Genomic DNA, 23,995 nt, shown 5'->3' on the forward strand with positions numbered 1-23,995 from the left:
AACTTAGGAATATATAGAGTAAATCTTTAAAAATCTTCTTCTCAGAAACTAATCGGCCAGGAAAGCTAAAACTTGTGTGGAAGCATCCTCAGGTAGTGTAGATTTAAATTTGTGAAAATCATGACCCCTGGGTGTAGGTTTGGGCCACAATGGGGTGTCGAAGTTTAACATAGGAATATATAAAGTAAATCTTTAAAAATCTTCCTTTCAGAAACTAATCAGCCAGGAAAGCTGAAACTTGTGTGGAAGCATTCTCAGGTAGTGTTAATTCATAGTTGTGAAATTCATGATCCCCAGGGGTAGGGTGGGGCCACAATGAGGTGTCGAAGTTTTATTACATAGGAATATATAGAGTAAATCTTTAAAAATCTTCTTCTCAGAAACTAATCAGCCAGGAAAGCTGACACTTGTGTGGAAGCATCCTCAGGTAGTGTAGATTCAAAGTTGTGAAAATCATGACCCCCGGGGGTAGGGTGGGGCCACAATGGGGGATCGAAGTTTTACAAAGGAATATATAGAGTAAATCTTTAAAAATCTTCTTCTCAGAAACTAATCAGCCAGGAAAGCTGACACTTGTGTGGAAGCATCATCAGGTAGTGTAGATTCATAGTTGTGAATATCATGACCCCCGGGGGTAGGGTGGGGCCACAATGGAAGGTCAAAGTTTTACATAGGAATATATATGGTAAATCTTTGAAAATCTTCTTCTCAGAAACTAATCAGCTAGGAAAGCTTAAACTTGTGTGGAAACGTCCTCAGGTAGTGTAATTCAAAGTTGTGAAAATCATGATCCCCAGGGGTAGGGTGGGGCCACAATGGGGGTTCAAAGTTTAACAAAGGAATATATACGGTAAATCTTTAAAAATCTTCTTCTCAGAAACTAATCAGCCAGATGATTCTTTATAATTGTTAAGACTTTGGCCCCAGGACAATTCTTTGGCCTCACAAGAAGGTTCAGAGTTTATGTACGTTTATATCCCATATATAAACAATTGTTAAGGATCTTTTTGAGAACTGCAATTCTCAACATATGATATGACTATAAAATCGTCCTGTTAGAAAAGGGACTAATGATTATAAACATAAGAATATCCAGGGGAAAATGGATTTTATTTATACAGGATCAACATGTATTATTGTACATTGTCCAGATAGTTTGTATTATGACTCCATTAAGCTGATTTTATCATACCTATTGTTCCTCAGGTGAGCGATGTGGCCCATGGGCCTCTTGTTATTTATTGTTTCACGTCTGGCCAAAAAAAAAAATAATTATTTCCCATCCATCCAATGAAAAATGAAACATATCATACTCATTATTATAATATTTTTTGGCACTAAAAGTTTTCTTTTACATTGATTCTTGGGAGACAAGTCTACTAAATCTCAAAAATTGTACATTGTTTTGAGTGGATATGAGGATCTACATGTAAAATGTATAATCCCGCCGTACATTTCATCCCAAAACGGGTATCTCAATTTTTATCGCGTTCGCTTCAGCAACTTCTTACGGCATTCCATTTCTGGTATGCAGATGAACGTTCCTTGAGGTGTATGCATGAGGGTCTTCCAAAATTGTTGCCTTAATTTTGAAGAAACAACTCACAATACAATAAATAACAAAAGGCGAACTGTCCAAGTAAATTGTTTTTACTGACCATTAACGTATCAGTTTTATGCTTTTATTTTCATGAAAACATTACGTCACGTTCCTGCCTGAGTGTTCCGCATGTTTTCTTCCTGCGACTTTGTTTATTATTATTTTCATTACAACATTTCTTAACTGGTAGGTAAATTTAGCTATTCTCGGTAGGTTTAGTACCTACATGTAAGTAGGTAATTTTAGCTACGTAGCTAAATATAGTGATTGTACTGGACTTGTTTAATGAGTAGTCACATATACATCACAAATTCAACTGTGTCATTATAAACATGAAATTTATTGCTTACAAACTCAGTACAAAATGTCCTTGTTAATGAAATATACTTTGAGATAATATTTAATTGAAACAGAATATTATCTTTTTAAGATATATATTTTGGTCTTTATAACTGCTGTTTACTTTCATTTAACTCATTTTAATCTCGACATTTTCTTGCCAAAGTAGCTTTTTGCCTCATTTAAAATAACTATTACTTCATCTAGGTGAATCAGATATGCTTTCAGAGTAAACTTGTTGGTCATTCTTATTCCCTTAAAAAATGTACATTAACAAAAATTAAGAGCTTGGCTTTCAGTGGTTTCAATTCTTTGATTAATATTATGGAACTAAAACAGTGTAAAAAGAAAAAAAAGATCTTCCATTTTTAGCCTCAAATGGAGCAAGGAACGCCTTTTGATGGACTGCAGTCATGAAGGGGTTTGTACCAAGGGCCACCAAATTGCTGCCCAATTGCCATATGTTATCTCAAGAACAATTGAATGAAGGAGGATCGAGGGAATTTCTGCTGCAGAAGGTAACTTTACATTGTCTAATTAATAAGACTGCAAACATTTTCATAACTTTATATAGAGATTGGTCAGATAATATGCCCTGCAGTGAATGACTGAAGTAATAAGTAGGACAGTGATTGGTGGTGACATGAGGTCATTGGTTCAATAAACTTGTTTATATCTACAAACCAATAGATATTGAAAGCAGTAAAAGCTGCCATACTGAGGCATCTCATGCAGCACCACCAGCCTAGCTGTCAGGGACAGAGAATGGTATAAGCGTAGTCTGATGATGTGTGGTGTATTTTAAGCCCTCAACCCTGTCAACTGTGCATGGTCCATCATTACCTGAATCCCCGTATATACTTATACTGGACAGATGGATGTGATTCTTGTGCTTTTATTACTTACCACATTTTAGTAATTTAGTGCAGTTGTTTTACTCAAGAAAGGATGCTACATACTGTGAAATCATTAGATTTCGAGGTGGCTCAATTTTCGTGGAATTCGTGGGTACCTCGCATCAACGAATTAACATCCTCCCCGAATTAATAAATTAGGGTAATAAAGTCATATATCCTTTGTAGGTTTAAGAGAATACACGAAATTACGTCCCCATGAACCTGTAAAATTTAAGCAATCCACGAAAATTGGCCCCCACGAAATTTAATGATTCCACAGTAAGTAAAATAGCTTACTTTGCACTACTGATGCATGTTTTTAGTGAATTTAGAAAATTATGGCTGGAGTGATAGAGAAAACTAGAAATTCCAAGATTATCCATCCATCCATCATGAAGTCATGTTAATATTTACTTTTCATTGAATGTGGAAATGCCCCCCCCTCCCTCCCCCTCAAACTATACAAAAGCTATCCCAAACCTGGCTCCACTTCATAAGTACATTACTTCTCCTGCAATTACTGCAGAACATGTCATCTTTCTAGCTTTTGGTTATCATTGTATAGTTATAAGATGCTGGGTAAATTGGATCCACCTCGTGTTCCTGTCCACTCAGATAATCCCCACAACCAAGACTAAAAAAATGGACAATATCATTGTAAAGTAATGGAATGCTGGGTTCATTACAGGCCAAAGCAGTGTTGGCCCTCAGCCAACATGACTACAGCATCAGTCGACTGAAGACCTGCTGGGACTCCCTACAGACAGACAGATCCACAGGGAGCTTCCTCATCCTGATGCCTTCTCCTTCCTTTTAGCAAAAGTAGGTCATATGTCAAAGTTCATGGTATGTTAAAACCTACTAAACTTAATTAAGAAAAGCAGGAATAAAGACAACAGAGCACTGCTATTTCTGACCAAAATTTTTTCTATTGTCTGCCTTGCAGTCTTAAGTATATTTCACATAATTTTTAGCTCACAAAGACGAAGTTGGGGTAGCTTATGCTATACCCTCGGCATTGGCATTGGTATCTGGACCTATTGAAAGTTTTTGTTGCAGGTCCTGTATCTAAGTTATTACTTGTCATATCTTCACCAAACTTCTGAATCATCTCAAAAATTTGAATTTACTGTGCGTTGTATGCTTGTAACAATAAACTGTATGCATCTGTTAATATTCAAGTACATTGACCATTAATGAGGCCCACAGGTCTCTTTTTCCCAAAAGCTTCCAATTTTTTTACCCCTGGAGCTAGGGTATAAATAGTCCAAGGGATTCCTGTGACTCTTGCCCCCATCCCCCTTTTTAATGAATCAATGTTTGCAAACATGAAATAATAAATTTGTGGTAATAGTCAGAGGAGTCTTGGATTAAGGTTTAAGAATCCAAAATGATACTTAAAATGCAAACATGGGACTCCCTGACAGGTCCATGGAAGGGCTATGGTACTCAGGTGACCATCAAGGTCTGTGGTCCTCTTGTTAAACCGTTTTAGGTCACGATTTTGGTCAAAAATTATTTTTTCGATTTTAATGTTTAAAATGCTTCAGTGAGGCATTTTTAATAGGCAACCAAAATTTGAGTGTCATTTGAGTTATAATCGAGTTACAGAGCTTACAATTCCTCGCGATGTAAACAAAGCTTTTGTTTACATTTTGAATGTTGAAGTGAAAATTCCAGTTTTAGACCTAAAATGAATGTGTTAATTGTTAGGAACTGTTTATTTATGCTTCAAATGAATAAGAATATAGACAAATCATCTTGAAAAAGATTTTTTTCTAGTATATTGAACCTATGTAAACAAAAACAGGGCATGTGCCTTGTTTACATGATGAAGAATTGTGAGCCCTGTATCTTGCTTAAAACTCACCCATATTTCATTTGATCATTAGAAATGCATTCATAAAGCATTGCAAATAATAAAAACAGAAAAATAAAATATGACCAAAATCGTGACCATGCCCCTTTAAAGAAGACTGTAGCTTTTTAACACAATGCTCAACAGCATGCATGTATTCAACTAGATTTGAATTGTTCATTCAGTTTTTGGTTTGCATATGTATATTACAGGTAGCAATAATCATATTTTGATTTGCCAGGCTTTTTTAGCTGGCTTCCAGGTGAGTGATTGATGTTACCTTTTATATTTTGATGATCTTGTGCAACATAAGTGATAATCTAATTACATTTAAAAGTTTTAGTTGTCGATAGGTGTATTAATTTTTTTTGGAAATATGTGTATTGCTTATCAACATATCTGTTAGCCTTCCAGGATCTTGTAGTACTCTTCCAATAGATACAGAGCAAAGACGTCATTAGAATAGTTCGGAGATTTTTTAACAAAAGGTTGGATGGGCATGTTAAGGTTTTCTGATCCTCAGCTTCAAAGAATTTTTTTTATCATAAAAATGTTATTTATCCTTTAAACTTTATAAATGGAATAAAATAAGAAGAATTTTGTTATGGTATCCATGCCTTTTACCAAGTTATTGCAATTTTGGCCACTATGGATATAATGGAAGAAATATATAAGATGTGATCAAAATAGAAAAAAAACCGGTTGTACAAGTGCATTGTAGGCTTAAACTCCTTAACCTTTAGGTAGTAGGTCTCCGTGGAGCCACTAAGAAAGGCAGTTCGTTGAATAGTCGTGTGTAATATTTACACTACAAGACAAATCAAATATATCTATATTAAAGGCATATTTATGGTACGAATCAAAATAATCTGGTTAATTTAGAGTTTTTGAGCATTGCTGGAGATAGTGAAGCCAACTGCTGTGGCCAATTGGACTCGAACAATGTTAAGGCAGATGTAAAGGACGGTCAATTGTTTTAAGGCTTTTTCTGTATTTAGTTGTTGGTTTTTCCTTTCACATCTTGGGCTCTGAAAGGAAGGCTTTAATCGGTCATGACGCAATGTCAAAGCAAGGTTTAATCATTTTAAGCTCACCTGAGCTGAAAGCTCAAGTGAGCTATTCTGATCATATTTTGTCTGTCGTCCATCTGTCGGTCTGTCCGTCCGTCTGTGTAAACTTTTCACATTTTCAACATCTTCTCAAGAACTACTGGGCCAATTTCAACCAAACTTGGCACAAAGCATCCTTAGCCTAAGGGGATTCAAAGTTGTGAAAATTAAGGATCACACCCTTTTGCAAAGGGAGATAATTAGGAATTTATGAAAATTTTCGAGAAATTTTCAAAAATCTTTTTCTTATGAACCATAAGACCAGGAAAGCTAAAACTTGTGTGAAAGCATCCTCAGGTAGTGTAGATAAAAAATTGTGAAAATCTTGACCCCCGGGGGTAGGGTGGGGCCACAATGGGGGGGTCGAAGTTTAAGATATGAATATATAGAGTAAATCTTTAAAAATCTTCTTCTCAGAAACTAATCAGCCAGGAAAGCTGAGACTTGTGTGGAAGCATCCTCAGGTAGTGTAGATTCAAAGTTGTGAAAATCATGACCCCCATGGGTAGGGTGGGGCCACAATGGGGGGGGTCGAAGTTTAACATATGAATATATAGAGTAAATCTTTAAAAATCTTCTTCTCAGAAACTTATCAGCCAGGAAAGCTGAAACTTGTGTGAAAGCATCATATGGTAGTGTAGATTCATAGTTGTGAAAATCATGACCCCCGGGGGTAGGATGGGGCCACAATGGGGGATCGAAGTTTTACAAAGGAATATATAGAGTAAATCTTTAAAAATCTTCTTCTCAGTAACTAATCAGCCAGAAAAGCTGACACTTGTGTGGAAGAATCTTCAGGTAGTGTAGATTCAAAGTTGTGAAAATCTTGACCACCGGGGGTAGGGTGGGGCCACAATGGGGTGTAGAAGTTTAACATAGGAATATATAGAGTAAATCTTTAAAAATCTTCTTCTCAGTAACTAATCAGCCAGGAAAGCTAAAACTTGTGTGGAAGCATCCTCAGGTAGTGAAGATTTAAATTTGTGAAAATCATGACCCCTGGGTGTAAAGTGGGGCCACAATGGGGGGTCGAAGTTTAAGATATGAATATATAGAGTAAATCTTTTAAAATCTTCTTCTCAGAAACTAATCAGCCAGGAAAGCTGACACTTGTGTGGAAGCATCTTCAGGTAGTGTAGATACAAAATTGTGAAAATCATGACTCCCGGGGGTAGGGTGGGGCCACAATGGGGTGTCGAAGTTTAACAAAGGAATATATAGAGTAAATCATTAAAAATCTTCTTCTCAGAAACTAATATGCCAGGAAAGCTGAAACTTGTGTGGAAGCATCCTCAGGTAGTGTAGATACAAAAGTGTGAAAATCTTGACCCCCGGGGATAGGGTGGGGCCACAATGGGGGGTCGAAGTTTAAGATATGAATATATAGAGTAAATCTTTAAAAATCTTCTTCTCAGAAACTAATCCGCCAGATGATTCTTTATAATTGTTAAGACTTTGGCCCCAGGACAATTCTTTGGCCTCACGAGAAGGTTCAGAGTTTGATGTACGTTTATATCCCATATATAAACTATTGTTAAGGATCTTTTTGAGAACTGCAATACTCAACATATGATATGACTATAAAATCATCCAGTTAGAAAAGGGACTAATGATTATAAACATAAGAATATCTAGGGGAAAAATGGATTTTATTATACAGGATCTACATGTATTATTGTGCATTGTCCAGAAAGTTTGTATTATGACTCCATTAAGCTGATTTTATCATACCTATTGTTCCTCAGGTGAGCGATGTGGCCCATGGGCCTCTTGTTAATTAAATCTGTATGTAAAGAGGACCAATAATTACAGTGATTTATTTCCTTTATGAATTTTTTGTCACCAATGAAATGTTTGTTTGGACAGGAAATTCAATGTTTTTGAACCACTATAGACATGAAAAGATTGATGCCTGGTAGACCATTGCAGAAGGTGGAAACTGTCAAACTGTCTGAAGGATAATAAAAAGCTGATTAGTATGATCTGTTAGATGGATTAGCTATAATCTGTTCTGGCCAGTGAGTGATCATGATTTATAGCAACTAGAAAGTTTACTTACATTGTTATTTGATCTGATTCGTCCTTCACAAATTTGATTTTGATTATTTTATTTTATGATAATTCAAAATTTGCATGTTTTTGCAAGTGCACCTTGTAGTGAACTTTAAGTTATTTTCTTTACTGGTGTATTAATACTACTGTATTATTCCCTGATTTAAGTTCCCTTGCTTGTGACACCAATGTTTTAATCGGTCACTAATTAATGGTCTGAGAGTGCCCCATTGTTTAACCATAGACATTATGAATCAGGTACAATGGTCAGTGAGGGTGACCAGGTGTATTTACCTGTCAGTCGCCCGCGCTTGCAGTTGATGGTCGTGGTTTGGAGAAATTGTCCGTCTTTGTGGTGCCATTCCTGTTGGATGTACTTAATGACTCCATGGCCAGACATGCAGAATTCGTCCAGGTTACAAAGTTGAACCTGGTAGTAAATTCCAACTCGGACAAAATTATGCATGGTAATGTGTCCCCTAATTTGATTTTGTTGTTTTTGGGGGCTGGTAATGTCAAGGAGGGCGTTAATGTGAGAGAGACATCTGTCCTGAAGGAACTCCGGGGAAGTTAGAATTGAGAGAGGTGCCACATTGGAAGTTATGATTGTCTGCTTCAATTCTTGTTTTCTGTGTATTTAAAAGGGATGGCAATCACTTACCAGTTAACCGATTAATCGGTCGAAACGATGGTAACCGGTTACAAATTTTGTAATCAGTTAATTGGAATTAAAAAAAAAAACGGACACAATTTTATTTAAATTCAACATCAAGAATTATGAACATTCATAATTTAACATTTTCAAACATCGCTAAGAGCTTTAATTTGGGGGTAATCTGTTTCCTCCTAGCTTAATTAAGGGAATGTGTACCGGAGTTAAAGGTGCTAATTACTGTTTAAACACATGCAATTGTCATTATTGTCCACCGGTTTTTTTATTCATGCGTGAATGATTATGAAATTGCTATTTGTTACTATACATATTCTTTCTGTCGCCGTTTTGGTGGTAAAGTCATGGCTTTTGTACATGATAATGCTAGAATTGTGGATGCTTTATTCTCGAAAATTTCAAAATCATACAAGTCTTCATTGTATAGACCTCACAATACAACTGTGAAAGGAGCATTAGATTTATACTGAGTTTCAAAATTACACTCCTGCTTCTGCTGGATGATTTAACATTGATTAAAAGCACGTGACTCCAGACCATCAGCGAAGTAAAACCTCCGTCCTCCCTTAAAAAAAAGAAAATAAAGCTATATAAATAGATCATTAGATTTTCTTACAGTGTTTCAAGACAAGCTGAACGAATCGAAAAGTGAAGTGTCGAAATATTTGAATAAAAAGAAATACAAAACATTGATCTTCTCAAATAGTTGTCTTAAAATTAAGTAATGTTTCCAAATTTTGCAAAGAAGATATTTATCAATACCAGATACATCAATGCCCTCTGAAAGGATATTTTCTACGACAGGCATTATTGTTTACAGACTTCGAAGCCGATTAACATCTGTCGTTTTAGATCAGATAGTATTTTTTAACAAAACCTGAAACTGATTAATATGATGATAATGACAATGCAGCATAACTATAAAAAAAAAATATTTGTCAATCCATGTAATGTATGCTTACTGTTTTCTCATTTTTTGAAAATCAAATGTTCTCATTAAACATGACCATTCCTACAAATTAGCGTACTTTGAGTCTTCTTGCATGTAAAAAAATGTTCATATGAGAATAAAATAAAAAAAGATGTATTTCCAGAAAGTAATTTCTGATAATGAACCAGTTAATCGGTCAGAACGTCATGTGATTAAGTGATTATCAATTTTGTAACCGATTGCCATCCCTAGTATTTAATGTTGAATTTTAGGTTATGCCCCCTAGGTTTAAGTTTGGGAGAATATATATTTTTTTATCAAAAGTTACTGTAGAAAGTCGAAAAAACAAATTAAAAATGATGAAAATGCAATTTTTTCAGTCCTGGTGAAAGTTTTTGTTGCAGGTCCTGTATCTAACAATAAGTTGTTACTTATTTACATCTGGGTTTGGACCTGGTTTAAGTTTTTGGTGCAGGTATCTAAGTTATTACTTATGGCCTTGAATGACTTGGATGCTGAGTCTGGGCCATGAATTCCAGATGTTGGAGAATGTTAAGGTTTTTGTAGCAAGTTAATGTTTTTGGAGCAGGTGCTTTTTGAATCGCCTTTTTTAAGTTGCTACTGGTACTAACTTCACCAAACTTGCATGGGTGGTGCGTCTTATTAAACTGATGCACCTGACAGGCTTGAATACTGTGTTACAACGCAAATTTGAAAAATTAAGCGCTTTGAAATTTTTTTTTCAAAATGCGTTGATATTGATATTAATGCACTTTAAAAAAAATGTTCATGGTTTAGTGAAAAATAGTAGTTGAGTTTTATATACAATAAATGATTGTTTTAACCTTCTTTAGCAGAATGTGATATATTAAAAAAAGAACTCATTGCATTCTCAGCTAAGTTGATACACAGTTTATAGATGAGAACTTTGTTCTTTTTAGAAGACAATATCGACAATTTACACAGAAAATAAAATTCGGGAGGTTTGAATTATCCAATATAACAGAAACTTCATCGTTTATCAACTGCATTTTCCTTTTTTGAGTATGCATCAAATTTACCTCTTATCTAGTATATTTGGCTATGCCCAAATGGATATGATTTATATATATATAAATGATGGAGATCAATGTATAATATATTTCAACTGGCTTATTGCAAATATGATGTGAAAAAAGGATACCTTAGTTCTGTTTATAAAAAACAATATGATCTTTTAGAATACCAGTGCGAGAAAATTAACCCACATCCTAATGCTTGTTTTTAAGTTTATAATAATTTAATGTTCGTTGATGTTAATATTCTTTTATTGAAGTGATTTATTTGATTAGAATACGAAAAGAGGGTTACTGTTGAAACACCTTGAATCTTTAACATACCAATGGGAAAATTATTGTTCGGCCAGCTTGGTTTTTTCAATAACACTGCCTGTTCTTATAAAGAGTATATTTCTTTTTCCGATCTTAAATGTTTACCCAAAGTTGCTGAATATATGTTTTGAAAGGAAAAATGAGAGGTAGGGGACCTTCCTCTTGTAATCAATTAATTGATGCACTGGTATTTGACCTGTATCTTTGGTTAACCCCAACCCCCATCCCCATTCTAAATACGTTAAATTAGATTCACGAGTGTTAAGAAATTATCATACTGTCAACAAATTAGAAATTCAGTTCCAGAATTTGTGATATTAAAATATTTTTTCAAAGAGATTTAAGAGTGTCGATGCTAAAAAATGTTGATGTACCTTCATAATGCACTTTGAAAAAGTTTTTCAAAGTGTGTTGATTTTGTCAAAAATTTAACGCACTTTGAAAATTTTTTCAATGTGCGTAATTTTTTCAAAGTGTGTTACCACAATGCTGAATATGAGCCATAGGTTTCGGATGCTGGAGGAGGTTGAGGTCTTTGAAGCTGGTTAAAATTTTTTTTAAGAAGGTGTCTTCTGATGGTTATTACTGGTCCTTACTTCAACAAACTTGCATACATGGTGCATCTTATGAAACTTATGCACTTGACAGGCTTGATTATCATATGATACAATATCATGATTTATAATATATTGTTATACTTTCATGTTAAATACTGAAATCTGATTGGTTTAGACGCAGTTAATAATATTTTATATTACCCTCAGCGTTAGCAACGCACTTAGCAACGGGTAACATTAAAAAATGTTACATGCGTGTAAATTATGCGCGTACGGTTCGCCGTAGAATTCACGTCATTCCTAAAGAAGTCAGTTATGCGTTTGAAGTAATGCGAATAAATAAAGAGTTTATCAAAGCGTGCGCTCGAGTATGATTGATTAAAGAAAACAAACGACAACTTGGACGAACTTTCACGAGGGAAAATCATGTTCGCAAATGTGGAAGAGTCCCATATTGCTAAATTGTTGGACGAGAAAGACTCTGTTAGTACTAAACGTACTATTAATAGGTCTGTCAGTCTATTCCGAACCTTCCTGATTGAAAAAAGAGGAAGCGGGGAGTTCGAGGGTCTATCCAAGCAAGAACTCAACGAGAATCTGCGACTTTTTTATGTTTCCATTAGGACAAAATCAGGAACGAACCTAAAAGTGAGTTCATTGAACAGCATAAAATATGGTCTTTCTAAATATTTAAAAGACACTTGCAAAATTGACATTCATGGCTCAGAATTCCACGAATCAAAAGTAGTTTTCAAGGCAGCCATCACGGACATGAAAAAGAAGGGTATCGGATCCGTGGATCATAAACCAGCCATTTCCACAGAGGACCTAAATAAACTGTTTAATTCTGAGACCATTGTATTCAATGTTAACACACCTTGTGGATTACAAAGCAAAGTCTGGTTTGATCTAATGTTCTACCTATGCAGACGAGGTCGGGAGAACCTTCGGAAAATGACTAAGGAAACGTTTGGAATTGAAACTGATGCAACTGGAAGAGAATATGTGTTCCAGGCAATTGATGAAGCTGACAAAAATCACGGGTAAAGATTATTTATTACATTTTGTAAAAGGAAGAATAAATGATTTATTATTATGTTATTAAAACACATTTAATGTATAATGATTTTAATGATTGTTAATACATGTACATAAATTTCAGATCCAATGCAGCACCCAATGAAACAATTGGAGAAGGAAGAATGTATGCACAGCCACAATTAGGAAGCATGTGCCCCGTGAATTCATTTAAAAAGTATTTGTCAAAACTTCACAAGAAATTAGATGCGTTATGGCAGCGTCCATTAGAGGCTTTTTCAGAAGAAAGTACTACATGGTTCTGCAGATCTCCATTAGGAAAAAACACTCTAGCTTCCCTTATGTCTGAAATTTCCAAGAAAGCCAAGTTGTCTCGCATATATACTAACCATTCAATTCGTGCAACAGCTATAACAGCTATGGATGAAGCAGGGATGGAGGCAAGACACATTATGCGTGCTTCAGGACACAAAAATGAATCATCAATTAGAAGCTATGCATGTCGACTTAACGAGCCAAAGAAAAGGCAAATGTCGGATTGTCTTAGCTCAGCTTTGGGAACTGTAAATAAGAATCCTACGGAATCCCACAACGATCAAGAAAATTCACTTTCAACTCTAACACAAGAGGATCTTGATGCAATTTTTAATGACACAACATTTGATGAAATCTCGTCCTCATCAAGCAGCTTTGTTGTACAGCAGCAACAAGCAGTCAATGTTTTGAAAGCTCAGAGTTCAAACATGATGCCACCACTAGTTTGTCCACGTATAAATAACTCCACTGTTAATTTCAATTTCTACGCTCAAAAATGAACTCCAAAATGAACTGAACTCCAATTTCAATAATTTATTGTTGAACAATTTTAAATCAACTCCAAACTCCAAAATGAACTGAATTCCAATTTCAATATTTTATTGTTGAACATTTTAAATCATTGTTGAACTGTTTAATTTATTATTTACAAAATATTCAAAATATGAATTTGTTGAAGTTTATTGTTGATCAATTATTAAAAGAAATGAAAAGCAGTAATTTTTTAAAAGTTTTCTTTAATATTAAGACATTCAGTATAACAAAATAAATAGTGCCTGTTTGGGAGGGTAACAGTTGAAATTGACACCCCTTGAAAAGCATTGTCAACCTCTGCTTCGCGTCGGTTGACAATGGTTTTCTCGGGGTGTCAATTTCAACTGTTACCCTCCCAAACAGGCACTATTTATATAATATCATACTATATCATATAATATCATATGTTACAAAATTGTAATGTATCATGTGATATGAAATTGATTATCTGATTCTATATTGTATCATATAATATGTTATGATATTGTATTATGTGATATAACACAATCATGTATAACATGATACAATATTGTATGATATTATGATAGAATGTCATATCTTGACACTATATAAATAGTGACTGTTTGGGAGGGTAACAGTTGAAATTGACACCCCGAGGAAACCATTGTCATCCGACGCGAAGCAGAGGTTGACAATGGTTTTCGAGGGGTGTCAATTTCAACTGTTATCCTCCCAAACAGGCACTATTTATTTGATTATACTGAATGTCTTAATTTTAGAGAAATTTTTACTACTTTTATATAGAAATGACATGAACCTTACGGCGAACCGTACGCGCATGATTTACGCGCATGTAACAATTGGTTGTGTTACCTGTTGCTAAGTGTGTTGCTAATGCCGAGGGTAATAGAACGGATTATCAACTGCTTCTAAACCAATCAGATTTCAGTATGTGACGTGAAAGTATAATAAAATGACCTATCATATGATACCTTATCATATTGTATCTTGATTTATTACAGCATTATATTGTATCATATGATATATCATATGGCACAATATTGTATAGTATCATAGGATTCAATATCATATTTTATAGTAGTGTATTGAAAATTGTATCATACAATACCATTTGAAATTTGCATATGATTATTATACAATTTTGTATAATACAGTACAGGCAACGCGGATCCCGTGTTTCCCGCGCCCCGTCACGGTATAAACACATCGAGGTGATCGGCCGGTGAGACAGGTATACCGCGTTCCCATCACGGTAAACTCATCATCTACCTTTCCCCGCCACGGTAAAATTATCGATGGAAAAGTATCGTATACAAGTGGGAGTTATCTCCCTGAATGACAAAAAAATTGCATGTTTCTTTATAATTAATGACGATATTTAACCAGATTTTGACAGAGATTATAATCGAAATACTTGGAGTCTTTTTTACTATTTTTTTTTATTTCATAGCTATTAAATAAATTATAAAAGTATTTAATTTAATACTTTTAATACTTGTGCAGCAATTGCAAAAAAATATTTTCAAATCCATTATCATATTTTAAGAAGGTCGTTAAATTAAAAATTATCAAGAAATGATTTTAATTGCCAATAAAATTATAAATGTGTACGCAGTGTGATTGTGTTTTCTTAACAATTAATTGGTCCGCCTACATTTGTATTGTTTGTTGTTGAAGTCCATGCGTGTCAACTAATGATGAGCAAGTGATTAAAAATTAGGGCTTCCTATAAAATTACCAACCCGGTATTTTTAGCACGTTCCGTTCATTTCTTACAAGGTCTTCTACGTGTAAAGAACATTTTTTGTGAAATCACGTTTTAGTGAATTTGTGTTGCGTTACTTTAGGTACATGTATGGCTCGTCGTTTGTCATTGCGCGAGGATTCCCACTTTCTAGTGCCTTACGTTTGCGACGACAATCTTTAAGTGCGAAGCCGTGTGTTCTTCAAGACTCAGTCTGACTTGAATATTCAGTGTGGAAATGAGTATGACGTTCAGTGGGGCCAGCCTGAGGAAGTCGATCGAGCTGTGGTCTTGCATGCTGGATGTGAGCAGGACATGAGGGCCAAGCTGCGAGAGATGGAAGATACCGAGTGTCTACCAGCCTCTCCTTTCTCATCAACTTCTTTGCCACCTTCGAATACGCCCCATTGTAATGCGAAAAATCAAATCAACGTGTATCTCTCTGAACTGAATTATAACAAATAGAGAGTAAGGAGCCTTAGAGATACCCAGAGTTGCATAAAATTATGTAATCGAAAGATATTGTGGGTATCCCTTGTCATGGTGTCGTGATGGTGTACCAGCTACCCGCCCCCCCCCCTCTCTCTCTCTCTCAACAGAATAACTAGATAATTTTTTTTGAGAAGGAAATGTTTTTAAACCGTTCTTATGTTCTTACACATTTCAAAGAAATTAAGAACATGTTTTGAAAGTTTTGCTGTTGATATTTCATGCAAAAAATAAGTAATGATAAAAAAACATTTAAACATTTCAGTAAATGTATAGATATCATTTTATGTGTGCATGTACATGTAATCTTATTGAATATAAAAGTACTACCCCCCACCGCTTTATGACTGTCGAAGTTAACTTTATTTGACTTTAGTCCCAATTGTTTTACACAAAGGTGTGAAACCGTCGCACTGACAGGAAATCTCTCTACGCTTGAACGCACAGAATACACAGGAATGAGGCAGGTAGATAATCTGTGTAACGATTGACCAAGAGGAATTCTACATGCATATCAAACAATTTTACTAATAGTTATATCAAAAAATTGATTCCTTTTACTGCATTCTTTAACCGCTAAACGTGTTGAAGATGTTCCTTCCCGCAAAAAAACCTCCATTACAAACTAAACGAGAGATAGAAAAAAAACACAACGAATTAAACTTTCCAAACACAGTATATCATACATCATGAACATTGTAGAAAAAAATTAACTGTTAAACACACTTCTTATTTTCTTTATTAAAAGTAAAACTAATAGAACGAAACTTTATCATGGAGGAAACACGTGGTAGAGCTAGCGGGCTGATTTGATTGACAGGTGCAGCACGTGGACTCGAATCTGAAATTGCATGATGGATTCAATCACAGTGTACCATATTCTTTCATGAATTCTAATTTTATGAATATTTAGTATTGGATATTAGTATATTTCACATAAGTGTACGTTAAATTACGCCTTAACGTCTCTCTCTCTCTCCTGTAAGGTGTTGTGCGATTAGACGAAGCCGTACGCGATATAGACTTTTTCATTTGTCATGAATAGGTGTGAAAACCCTCAAGGGCATGTCGTTTTCTACCCTGAGTTTGTTAATCACTACATGTATACACAGAAAATGATCATGACTAAAACTTTGTATGTATACACAGGAAACGCATACTGATAACACGTTATGATTCCATGTGCTTTAACGCAGCACCAACCTTATATGTGAATGATAATTTTATTATTGAATGGAAAAAAAGATTTGTTAGTTGATTCCCGACATTTGTTCATTTCTCAATTTAAAACATACACATGTATTGACAGTTTACGGCGCTATGCGTGTCAACTTAAAAAATGAGAAGATGAAATTGCTCTGCATTGCATGATACGAGTTCATCTAATAAAAATATTTAATTTTAAGATTGTTATAAAAACAGGATTATCAACTAATAGAAATAATAACTGAAATAAGCACGTCAAATACAAAGATATGTGTTCTTTTCTACACATCACAAAATTTAACAGCGTTATAATCATGTTATGTTGTAATTCGAATGTAGTTTCCGATTTCATGAAATTCTATTTCATAAATATAATTTATTAATTTTATAATAATATGGACCACAATTTATTTACAATGCAGCTGTTGTGCTTAAATCTGAAGTCGCATATTTGACGTGGATTTACGCGACCCGCATTGCCTGTAATGTACAGTACAGGTAAAGTAAAAACAACAAGCAGCAGCAAGAATAACGGTAAATCACACCGTCGCGGTGTCATCACGGTCGCAATCCATACCGCGATCAAAAACCGCGATGGTGTATCGCGGGAACGATAAAAATACCGTGACGGTAACGCGGGCCAATACGGGATCCGCGTTGCCTGTACTGTATATATATAATATACATATTGTGTCAAACCACACTACAGTATCCATGAATATCCAAAATCATCAATTACAGTTTTCTTATATGATAAAGGTGGTCTCATAAAGGTGATTCCTCATTAAGGTGATGCCTTATCTCAGTGAGATTTGTAATCTGTGATTTCCTATGTTAAAGGCAAATGGTTGATGTGAAGTAAATTTATTATCACAGGGAGTTTAACAAATGATTGAAAATCCCTTAGCTATTGTGGAATCATTTAATTTCAGGGGGGCCAATTTTCGTGGATTGTGGGTTTTTTGCTTATTCGTGGGGATGTAATTTCGTGGATGCATCGATTTTCAGTGTCAGTAGGATAACTAAATTTTTCATAATTAGTTATGTTGATGTAAATTTGTGGGTGAGGGCTACCAACGAATACCACAAAAATTGAGCCACCACGAATTCTAAAGATTCAACAGTATTTTCAATGTTTTGAATGATTTGATATAGAGAAGACCTTTGTTAGTCATGAAGAATGTTCTCCTAGTGTTAGTTTTGATGGTCATATAATGAAACACTTCTCCCAATGGCTTAGAATTTTGTTTATATTTTTATTTGAGGTGGAATAACACAGCACAAATTGGCTGTCCTCTGATCGAAATGACATTTTGTTTTATCAAAAGAATTTTATGGACAGCTACATGTAACTTACTCCATAGATGAGTGGATAAAGTGCTGGGCTTGTGATCCATACATACCAAGTTCAAATCATGCAGGGGCTTTTGTTGTTACCTACTGAATTATATTGTTTATATATTCATTATTTTAACCCCAAACTGCAAATTTTTTGCTTATTTGACATATGTACAGTTTACTCATCATTATGTCTTTCATAATCAATGATTTACTGTTAATTTGAGAGACTTATTCCAGGTGTGTTATTCAACCTTAAATGAGAAAACTAAAATCAATGTCAGATTTAGGCCATGTGCTTTCTTAACATCATTGTTGTTATAATGATAATACAAGAATGTTTCACATTATATGGAATAAAATACATGCAGTTAGTCAAATAAATAGGGGAAAACCTTTAATTATTTTCTTCTCAAAATCCCTTTGGCCAGAAAATTGAAACTTGCATGGATCTGAAGCATTCTCAGGTAATGTACCGTATTTTTCGGGGCATATGTCGATGTGGGGCATAGGCCGAATTGCTAATTTTTAGACAAAATTCAAGAAAAATCCTTAGACTAGCCTAATTGGGGGATAAGCCGATTTTCAATCGATGATTACTATAGTGAAAGTATGACCGCTGATTAAGAAAGTCACCGTATTAAGTATATACTTTCAGAATATCGATGTAGAAAGTCAAAAGAGTAATTAAAGTTATTAAATTTGCTTAACATATATATTTCAAGCAATTTTTAAAAATTAATCTGTGTTTTGTGGCTGTTTGGTCTCTTCCATATTCGTCGTTGTATCGTTGTGTATCGTAATTTTACATAGTGTAAATTTAATTGCAACACCAACCTCCGTGGTTCTGTCTGGTAGAACTAAGTATAATATTTTACCAAACCTTTTATATTTTATTAATACCTTATTGCTAAATCTCATTTAATCAAGTTATACTTTGAAAGCTACTTGTAAATACGGGGTATGGCGTCCATTAGCTCAATACGTGGTTTCATATTCAAATAGAGTTATCCCCCGTAATCGCTATGAATGAGAAAACGAAATACCAAACATAAAATATTTAATTTGTGTTCTTTCCATTAATTAATTAAATAGTGACTTGTCGTTATGCAGAGAAGTTGTAATGTTAAAAACACAGTTAATGCAATGAAATGTAACGGTGTACACTAGGCTACGTGCCCCCAGGCTGTGTTTTAGTCACGGGTTTCACACCTTTGTATATACACACGACACCAGAATACCGTTATTTCATCCAACAGAAATTTAATTGTAAAAACACATAGCATTTGATTTATTCTACACCCAAGACCAGTGATTCCTACGAACGCAGACATGAAGAATTCACCAAAATTCCGTAATATTACATTCTACCCGGTTTCGTTTTCTTTTTTACTACGCAATAATAGTTTACAGGGTTCATATACGAACGTGGGAAAAAATTTCTTTTAATTGGGATTGTAAAGAAATACCTTGTACAGTACTGTACATTTTATTACTCATGATGTCATTACAACAATTATCAACTGGACAACTATCGAACAATAGTTCAAACGGATGAAAAAAACCAACCCTCATAATAAATTGCTACAACAGTACAACGGATAAAAACAGTGGATTTTATATTTTACTGTTAAATTTTTTTTAACTTTGAGTCTAAGAATAGCCGATCCCGGGGGATAGGCCGGGGCTCGCTCATCGGTGGAAAAAAATACCGGCCTATGCCCCGAAAAATACGGTAGATTCAAGTTTGTTCACATTAGGATCCCCAGGGTTAGGGTAGGGCTACAATGGGGGTTTATTTTTTCCAGAGGAATAAAAAGGAAAAGTCCTTTATAATTTTTTTCTCAAAAACCAGTTGGCAATAAAAAACTTGAATCGAAGCATCCTCAAGTAGTGAAGATTCAAGTTTGTTCAAATCATGATCTCATGGGTAGGGGGGGGGGGGGGGGGGGTGACAATGAGGATTACATTTTTAGATAGGAATAGGAAAGCTTTTTTTTTTTTTAGAAATCTTTGAATTAACAGAGACAACAAAAGTGCCTTATTTTTTATATGTGGAGAAATTTGAAAAATTTAAACAAGGTCTTCTCTACTGAATTGCCTATATACTATGTAGTATTTTGTATTTAATAGCTTATAGTAATGCTATTGTTGCTCAGGTGAGTGATGTGGCCCCTGGAACTCTTGTTATTTTTATTTAGTTGTTGGTGCAGTTATAACTTTCTTTTGTGTTTTATGTTATTCAAATCTTATGTTCTCTGTGTAATGTTTCTGAGATTTAAAACTTTGATTTTATGACATTAATTATAGCCAAAATGCTTAATTGGCTCTTAAGGCAGCATTATTTTCTTGTATTGACACTAAAGAAGGTGTAAAACCAAGGAAAAAAGTACAACTGGCTTTCATATTCCAGGTAGTCATGGAATTTTTTATTACAAAGTTACTAAAAGGGTGTAAAAAAACCCACATATGCAGTCTAAATACTGTATTTCTTCCAATTATTTTTTCTACACTAATATGTATACCCAAATTTGCTAATCTAATCAACTTCGATATATTTAAACCCTGGATCAATGCAGAAGGTCAATATTTTTTTTACTTTCACCATTTGGTGAATAGTTTTCATGTATTCCTAAGTTTAAAAAATCCATGGGACAGAAATACTATAATGTGGGAAAGTTTTATAAATCTGGCACTTTTCAATAAATAAGATTTTATAATTGAAAATCTTTAAGTCTTTTAATTAATTGATAACTCTAAAAAAAACCTCTGAGGAAATCGAGGTGGTAAGGGATTGATTTTTAAATCTTGAAATAATGAATATGGTAGTAAAACTTCATGCAAGAAATTTCATCAGAATAAGTAGGGTATAAATAATCACAGAGTTTTTAAAATAAAAACAATCACTGATCAAGTGGACTGGTGATTTTATGAAATTTATCCGTGTGAACAAATATTCACAGGACCATATTTGACTGTCAGATAAAAAAACCAGAAGAAGTTTATTATACCCCCTGCAAACAAAGTTTTGGGGGATATATAGGAATCACGTTGTCCGTCCGTCTGTCTGTTCGAAATTCATGTACGGTCCATATCTTCCTTATGATGAAACATTGGAAGCTCTTACTTCACACAAAGATTGCTTATGACCTAAGGGTGTGTCATGACCTTGACCCAAGGTCATTTGGGCAAGATCAAGGTCAATGGCAGAAAAAGTGCAAAATTCGTGTCAGGTCCATATCTTTCTTATGGAGAAACATTGGAAGTTCTTACTTTACACAAAGATTGCTTATGACTTAAGGTGTTTCATGACTTGGACCCAAGGTCATTGGGGCAAGTTCAAGGTCAATGGCAGAAAAAGTGCAAAATTCGTGTCCGGTCATATCTTTCTTATGGAGATACAGTGGAAGTTCTTACTTCACACAAAGATTGCTTATGACCTAAGGGTGTGTCGTGACCTTGACCTAATGTCATTAGGTCAAAGTCAGGGTCACTGGCAGAAAAAGTGCATAATTTGTGACTGGTCCATATCTTTTTAATGGAGAAACATTGGAAGCTCTTACTTCACTCAAAGATTGCTTATGACCTAAGGGTGTGTCGTGACCTTGTCCCAAGGTCATTTGGGCAAGATCAAGGTCAATGGCAGAAAAAGGGCAAAATTTGTGTTAGGTCCTTATCTTTCTTATGAACAAGTATTGGAAGTTCTTAATTCACATAAATATTGCTTATAACTTGAGGATGTGTCATGACCTTGACCCAAAGTCAATTGAGAGAGTTCTAGGTCATTGTTTAAAAAATGCTTGATTCCAGTCTGTGTCATGTCTTGTATTAATGGAAATAATTAGAAGCTAAAATTTGACACAAAGCTTGCTTGTCCCAGGCCACATAAAATTATTTTTTAGATTCTCATCCCTGTCTCTCTCAAAATGGCCTTCCTCGATTTATTTATTAATTTATTGTTTTGGAAAACAAATTTCAAAAAAAAATTGGGCTCAGTATACCAATAATTTAAAATGTTTATATTAAATGGCTGCTTGACATGTGGATTTTCGTTTTGATTCGAGTCATGTTTGTTAACAAAAGGATGCAGATGTCCTCATGTATTAACGGTTAAATTGAAATAAAATGGAATTTAAAAAATAGAAATTGGTTTGTGTATTCATATTAGCATTAACAGTTTTAAAAAACAGAGCAGTTGTTATTTATAGACAATGGACGGTGAAATAGATTCATCCAATATTTTCTATCATAGATATATGATAATTGTGAATATTTGGCAGCGTATTTGATCAAGTTACCGTATTTCACGGAATTTAGGTCGATACGGTTTATTGGGCGAAGGAGGCCGTTTTTAGCCATAAAATAAAAAAAAAGTATAAATAGGTCGACTTCGAAGAATTGGTCGAAAAATTACCGCTAGTTCTAATGAATAAATGGTTTAAACCAATAACGTTATCATATAGTAGCCTTTAATCTTATTTCACAGTTTTAAACAAAAGGGAAATAAAATGTATTTCTTGAAAACATCGTAAGAAAATGTCTGAAATTGCGTCAAAATTTTCAAACCAAATAATTCAGTACGGCCGGTTTTAATTTAAGATCGTTTTTTATTACTTCCCTGCCATGTGTACAAACTGGTGTTAACCGGGGGATAGTTACCTAGCCTGGAGGCATGACTACGGTAGCACGTGCCACCCTGTGTCTCTATGTGACTTTTTACTGTGTATATACACACGAGTCAACCTCTGATCTTATTGAAGCCTGCAGGCATGAGTAGCACGTGCCGAGAGTTCAACTGTGTATAAATAAAGTCAGCGCTACCCAGACTGATTTCAGAGACACCTGGCTAAAATTTCATCGAAAGTTTTATGTTGAATATACAGAAAAAGACTTGTTCATGTATTCTATTATGAAAACAAATTGTTTTTTTTTTATTTCTACCCGACGATATTTCCCCCCGTAATTACCCTTTGTACGGTTCTCATTTTACTTTTACCGCACGAAATCGATTTCCTGTTTATCGTAAGCACACGATCAAAATGCATGACAGCATTTAATGATTCAGTCAGTGATCTAAGTAAGAAATGTAAGAAGAAATAAATCTATTTACATTTAATTTTGTTTAAATGATAAATTACTACAGTATATTGATTAAAATCCATACGATTTTTACACAGAAATTCAAGCAGTATTACAGTAAACACTCATGATTTTATTGGAGGGTTGCATAAATTTTTGCAAAATTCCAACCAAAAAAAAAAAAAACATAAATTGGGCGAAGCGATGAATAGGGCGAGGTCCACATGTCAGGGGAAAAAAGTATCGACCTAAATTCCGTGAAATACGGTATATGTGTTTCTAATTTTCCTTGAAAATCTTCGACAGATATTTCAAAATCTATCTAATTTTCTCATTTAGTGAAAGTCATCCTATACAAGCGACCACTTCTCGTGGTTGGCAAGAGCCATATAGTTTATGGAGTGTGGTCGCATTAAATGACGAAACATAGTAAAGGAATAGAAATTTACCCCCCAAAAATAGGTTTTAAATTTGTTATCATTTATATATATTGAAATTTAAACATAGCTTGTCAGTGAAAAATAAATTGGAAATCTTAGCTGTCGGTTAGTAGCAGTCGGGGAGTCACCTTAATATCATGAGTATCTAACATTATTTTGTTAATTAGCCCACCCTTACAATGTGTGTAAACTTTGATTTAGTTAAAGCAGATTTAAGATGTTTGCAAACATTTAAATTCTGCTTGTAAAGAGATAAAAGTCTTGAATTGGTCAATTTTATATTGCAGGTCATTATGTAGGATTTTAAGAACAACGTTTTCCTATGTAGCTTGTAACACAAGATTTGATTGGCTAATTAGCCATGTGTTAATTTCCGTAGGTAAAAAAGCATAATGCATTAAATGTGATGTCGCATTAAATCCGTAAATGGTATATCTTGAAAGTGTAG

At 34.5% G+C, this 23,995-nt stretch overlaps 2 protein-coding genes across 2 annotated transcripts in view; both read left to right on the forward strand.

Annotated features, from left to right (window-relative positions):
- The first annotated feature begins 2,318 nt into the window (after positions 1-2,318).
- LOC105328460 (zinc finger transcription factor lin-29) overlaps positions 2,319-23,995 on the forward strand; it is a 136,655-nt gene continuing 114,978 nt past the window's right edge. Inside the window, exons 1-2 of the mRNA XM_066078314.1 lie at positions 2,319-2,457; positions 3,524-3,657. The gene's annotated coding sequence lies outside the window, so the exon portion shown is untranslated. The remainder of the gene's footprint in view (positions 2,458-3,523; positions 3,658-23,995) is intronic.
- On the forward strand, positions 11,601-13,431 carry LOC105327636 (uncharacterized). The gene is made up of 2 exons (XM_034483409.2): positions 11,601-12,425; positions 12,545-13,431. Exons 1-2 carry the CDS (start codon positions 11,809-11,811, stop codon positions 13,233-13,235), a joined length of 1,308 nt encoding a protein of 435 aa, XP_034339300.1. The 5' UTR covers positions 11,601-11,808; the 3' UTR covers positions 13,236-13,431.

The sequence above is a fragment of the Magallana gigas genome, chromosome 3 (genome assembly GCF_963853765.1).
Source record: "Magallana gigas chromosome 3, xbMagGiga1.1, whole genome shotgun sequence".
In the NCBI taxonomy this organism is placed as follows: domain Eukaryota; kingdom Metazoa; phylum Mollusca; class Bivalvia; order Ostreida; family Ostreidae; genus Magallana; species Magallana gigas.

Coding starts and splice junctions, on each gene's coding strand:
- LOC105327636 (XM_034483409.2), top strand. CDS start 11,809: ATGTTCGCAAATGTGGAAGAGTCCCATATTGCTAAATTGTTGGACGAG. Junction 12,426..12,544: donor GAAGCTGACAAAAATCACGG/GTAAAGATTATT, acceptor CATAAATTTCAG/ATCCAATGCAGCACCCAATG.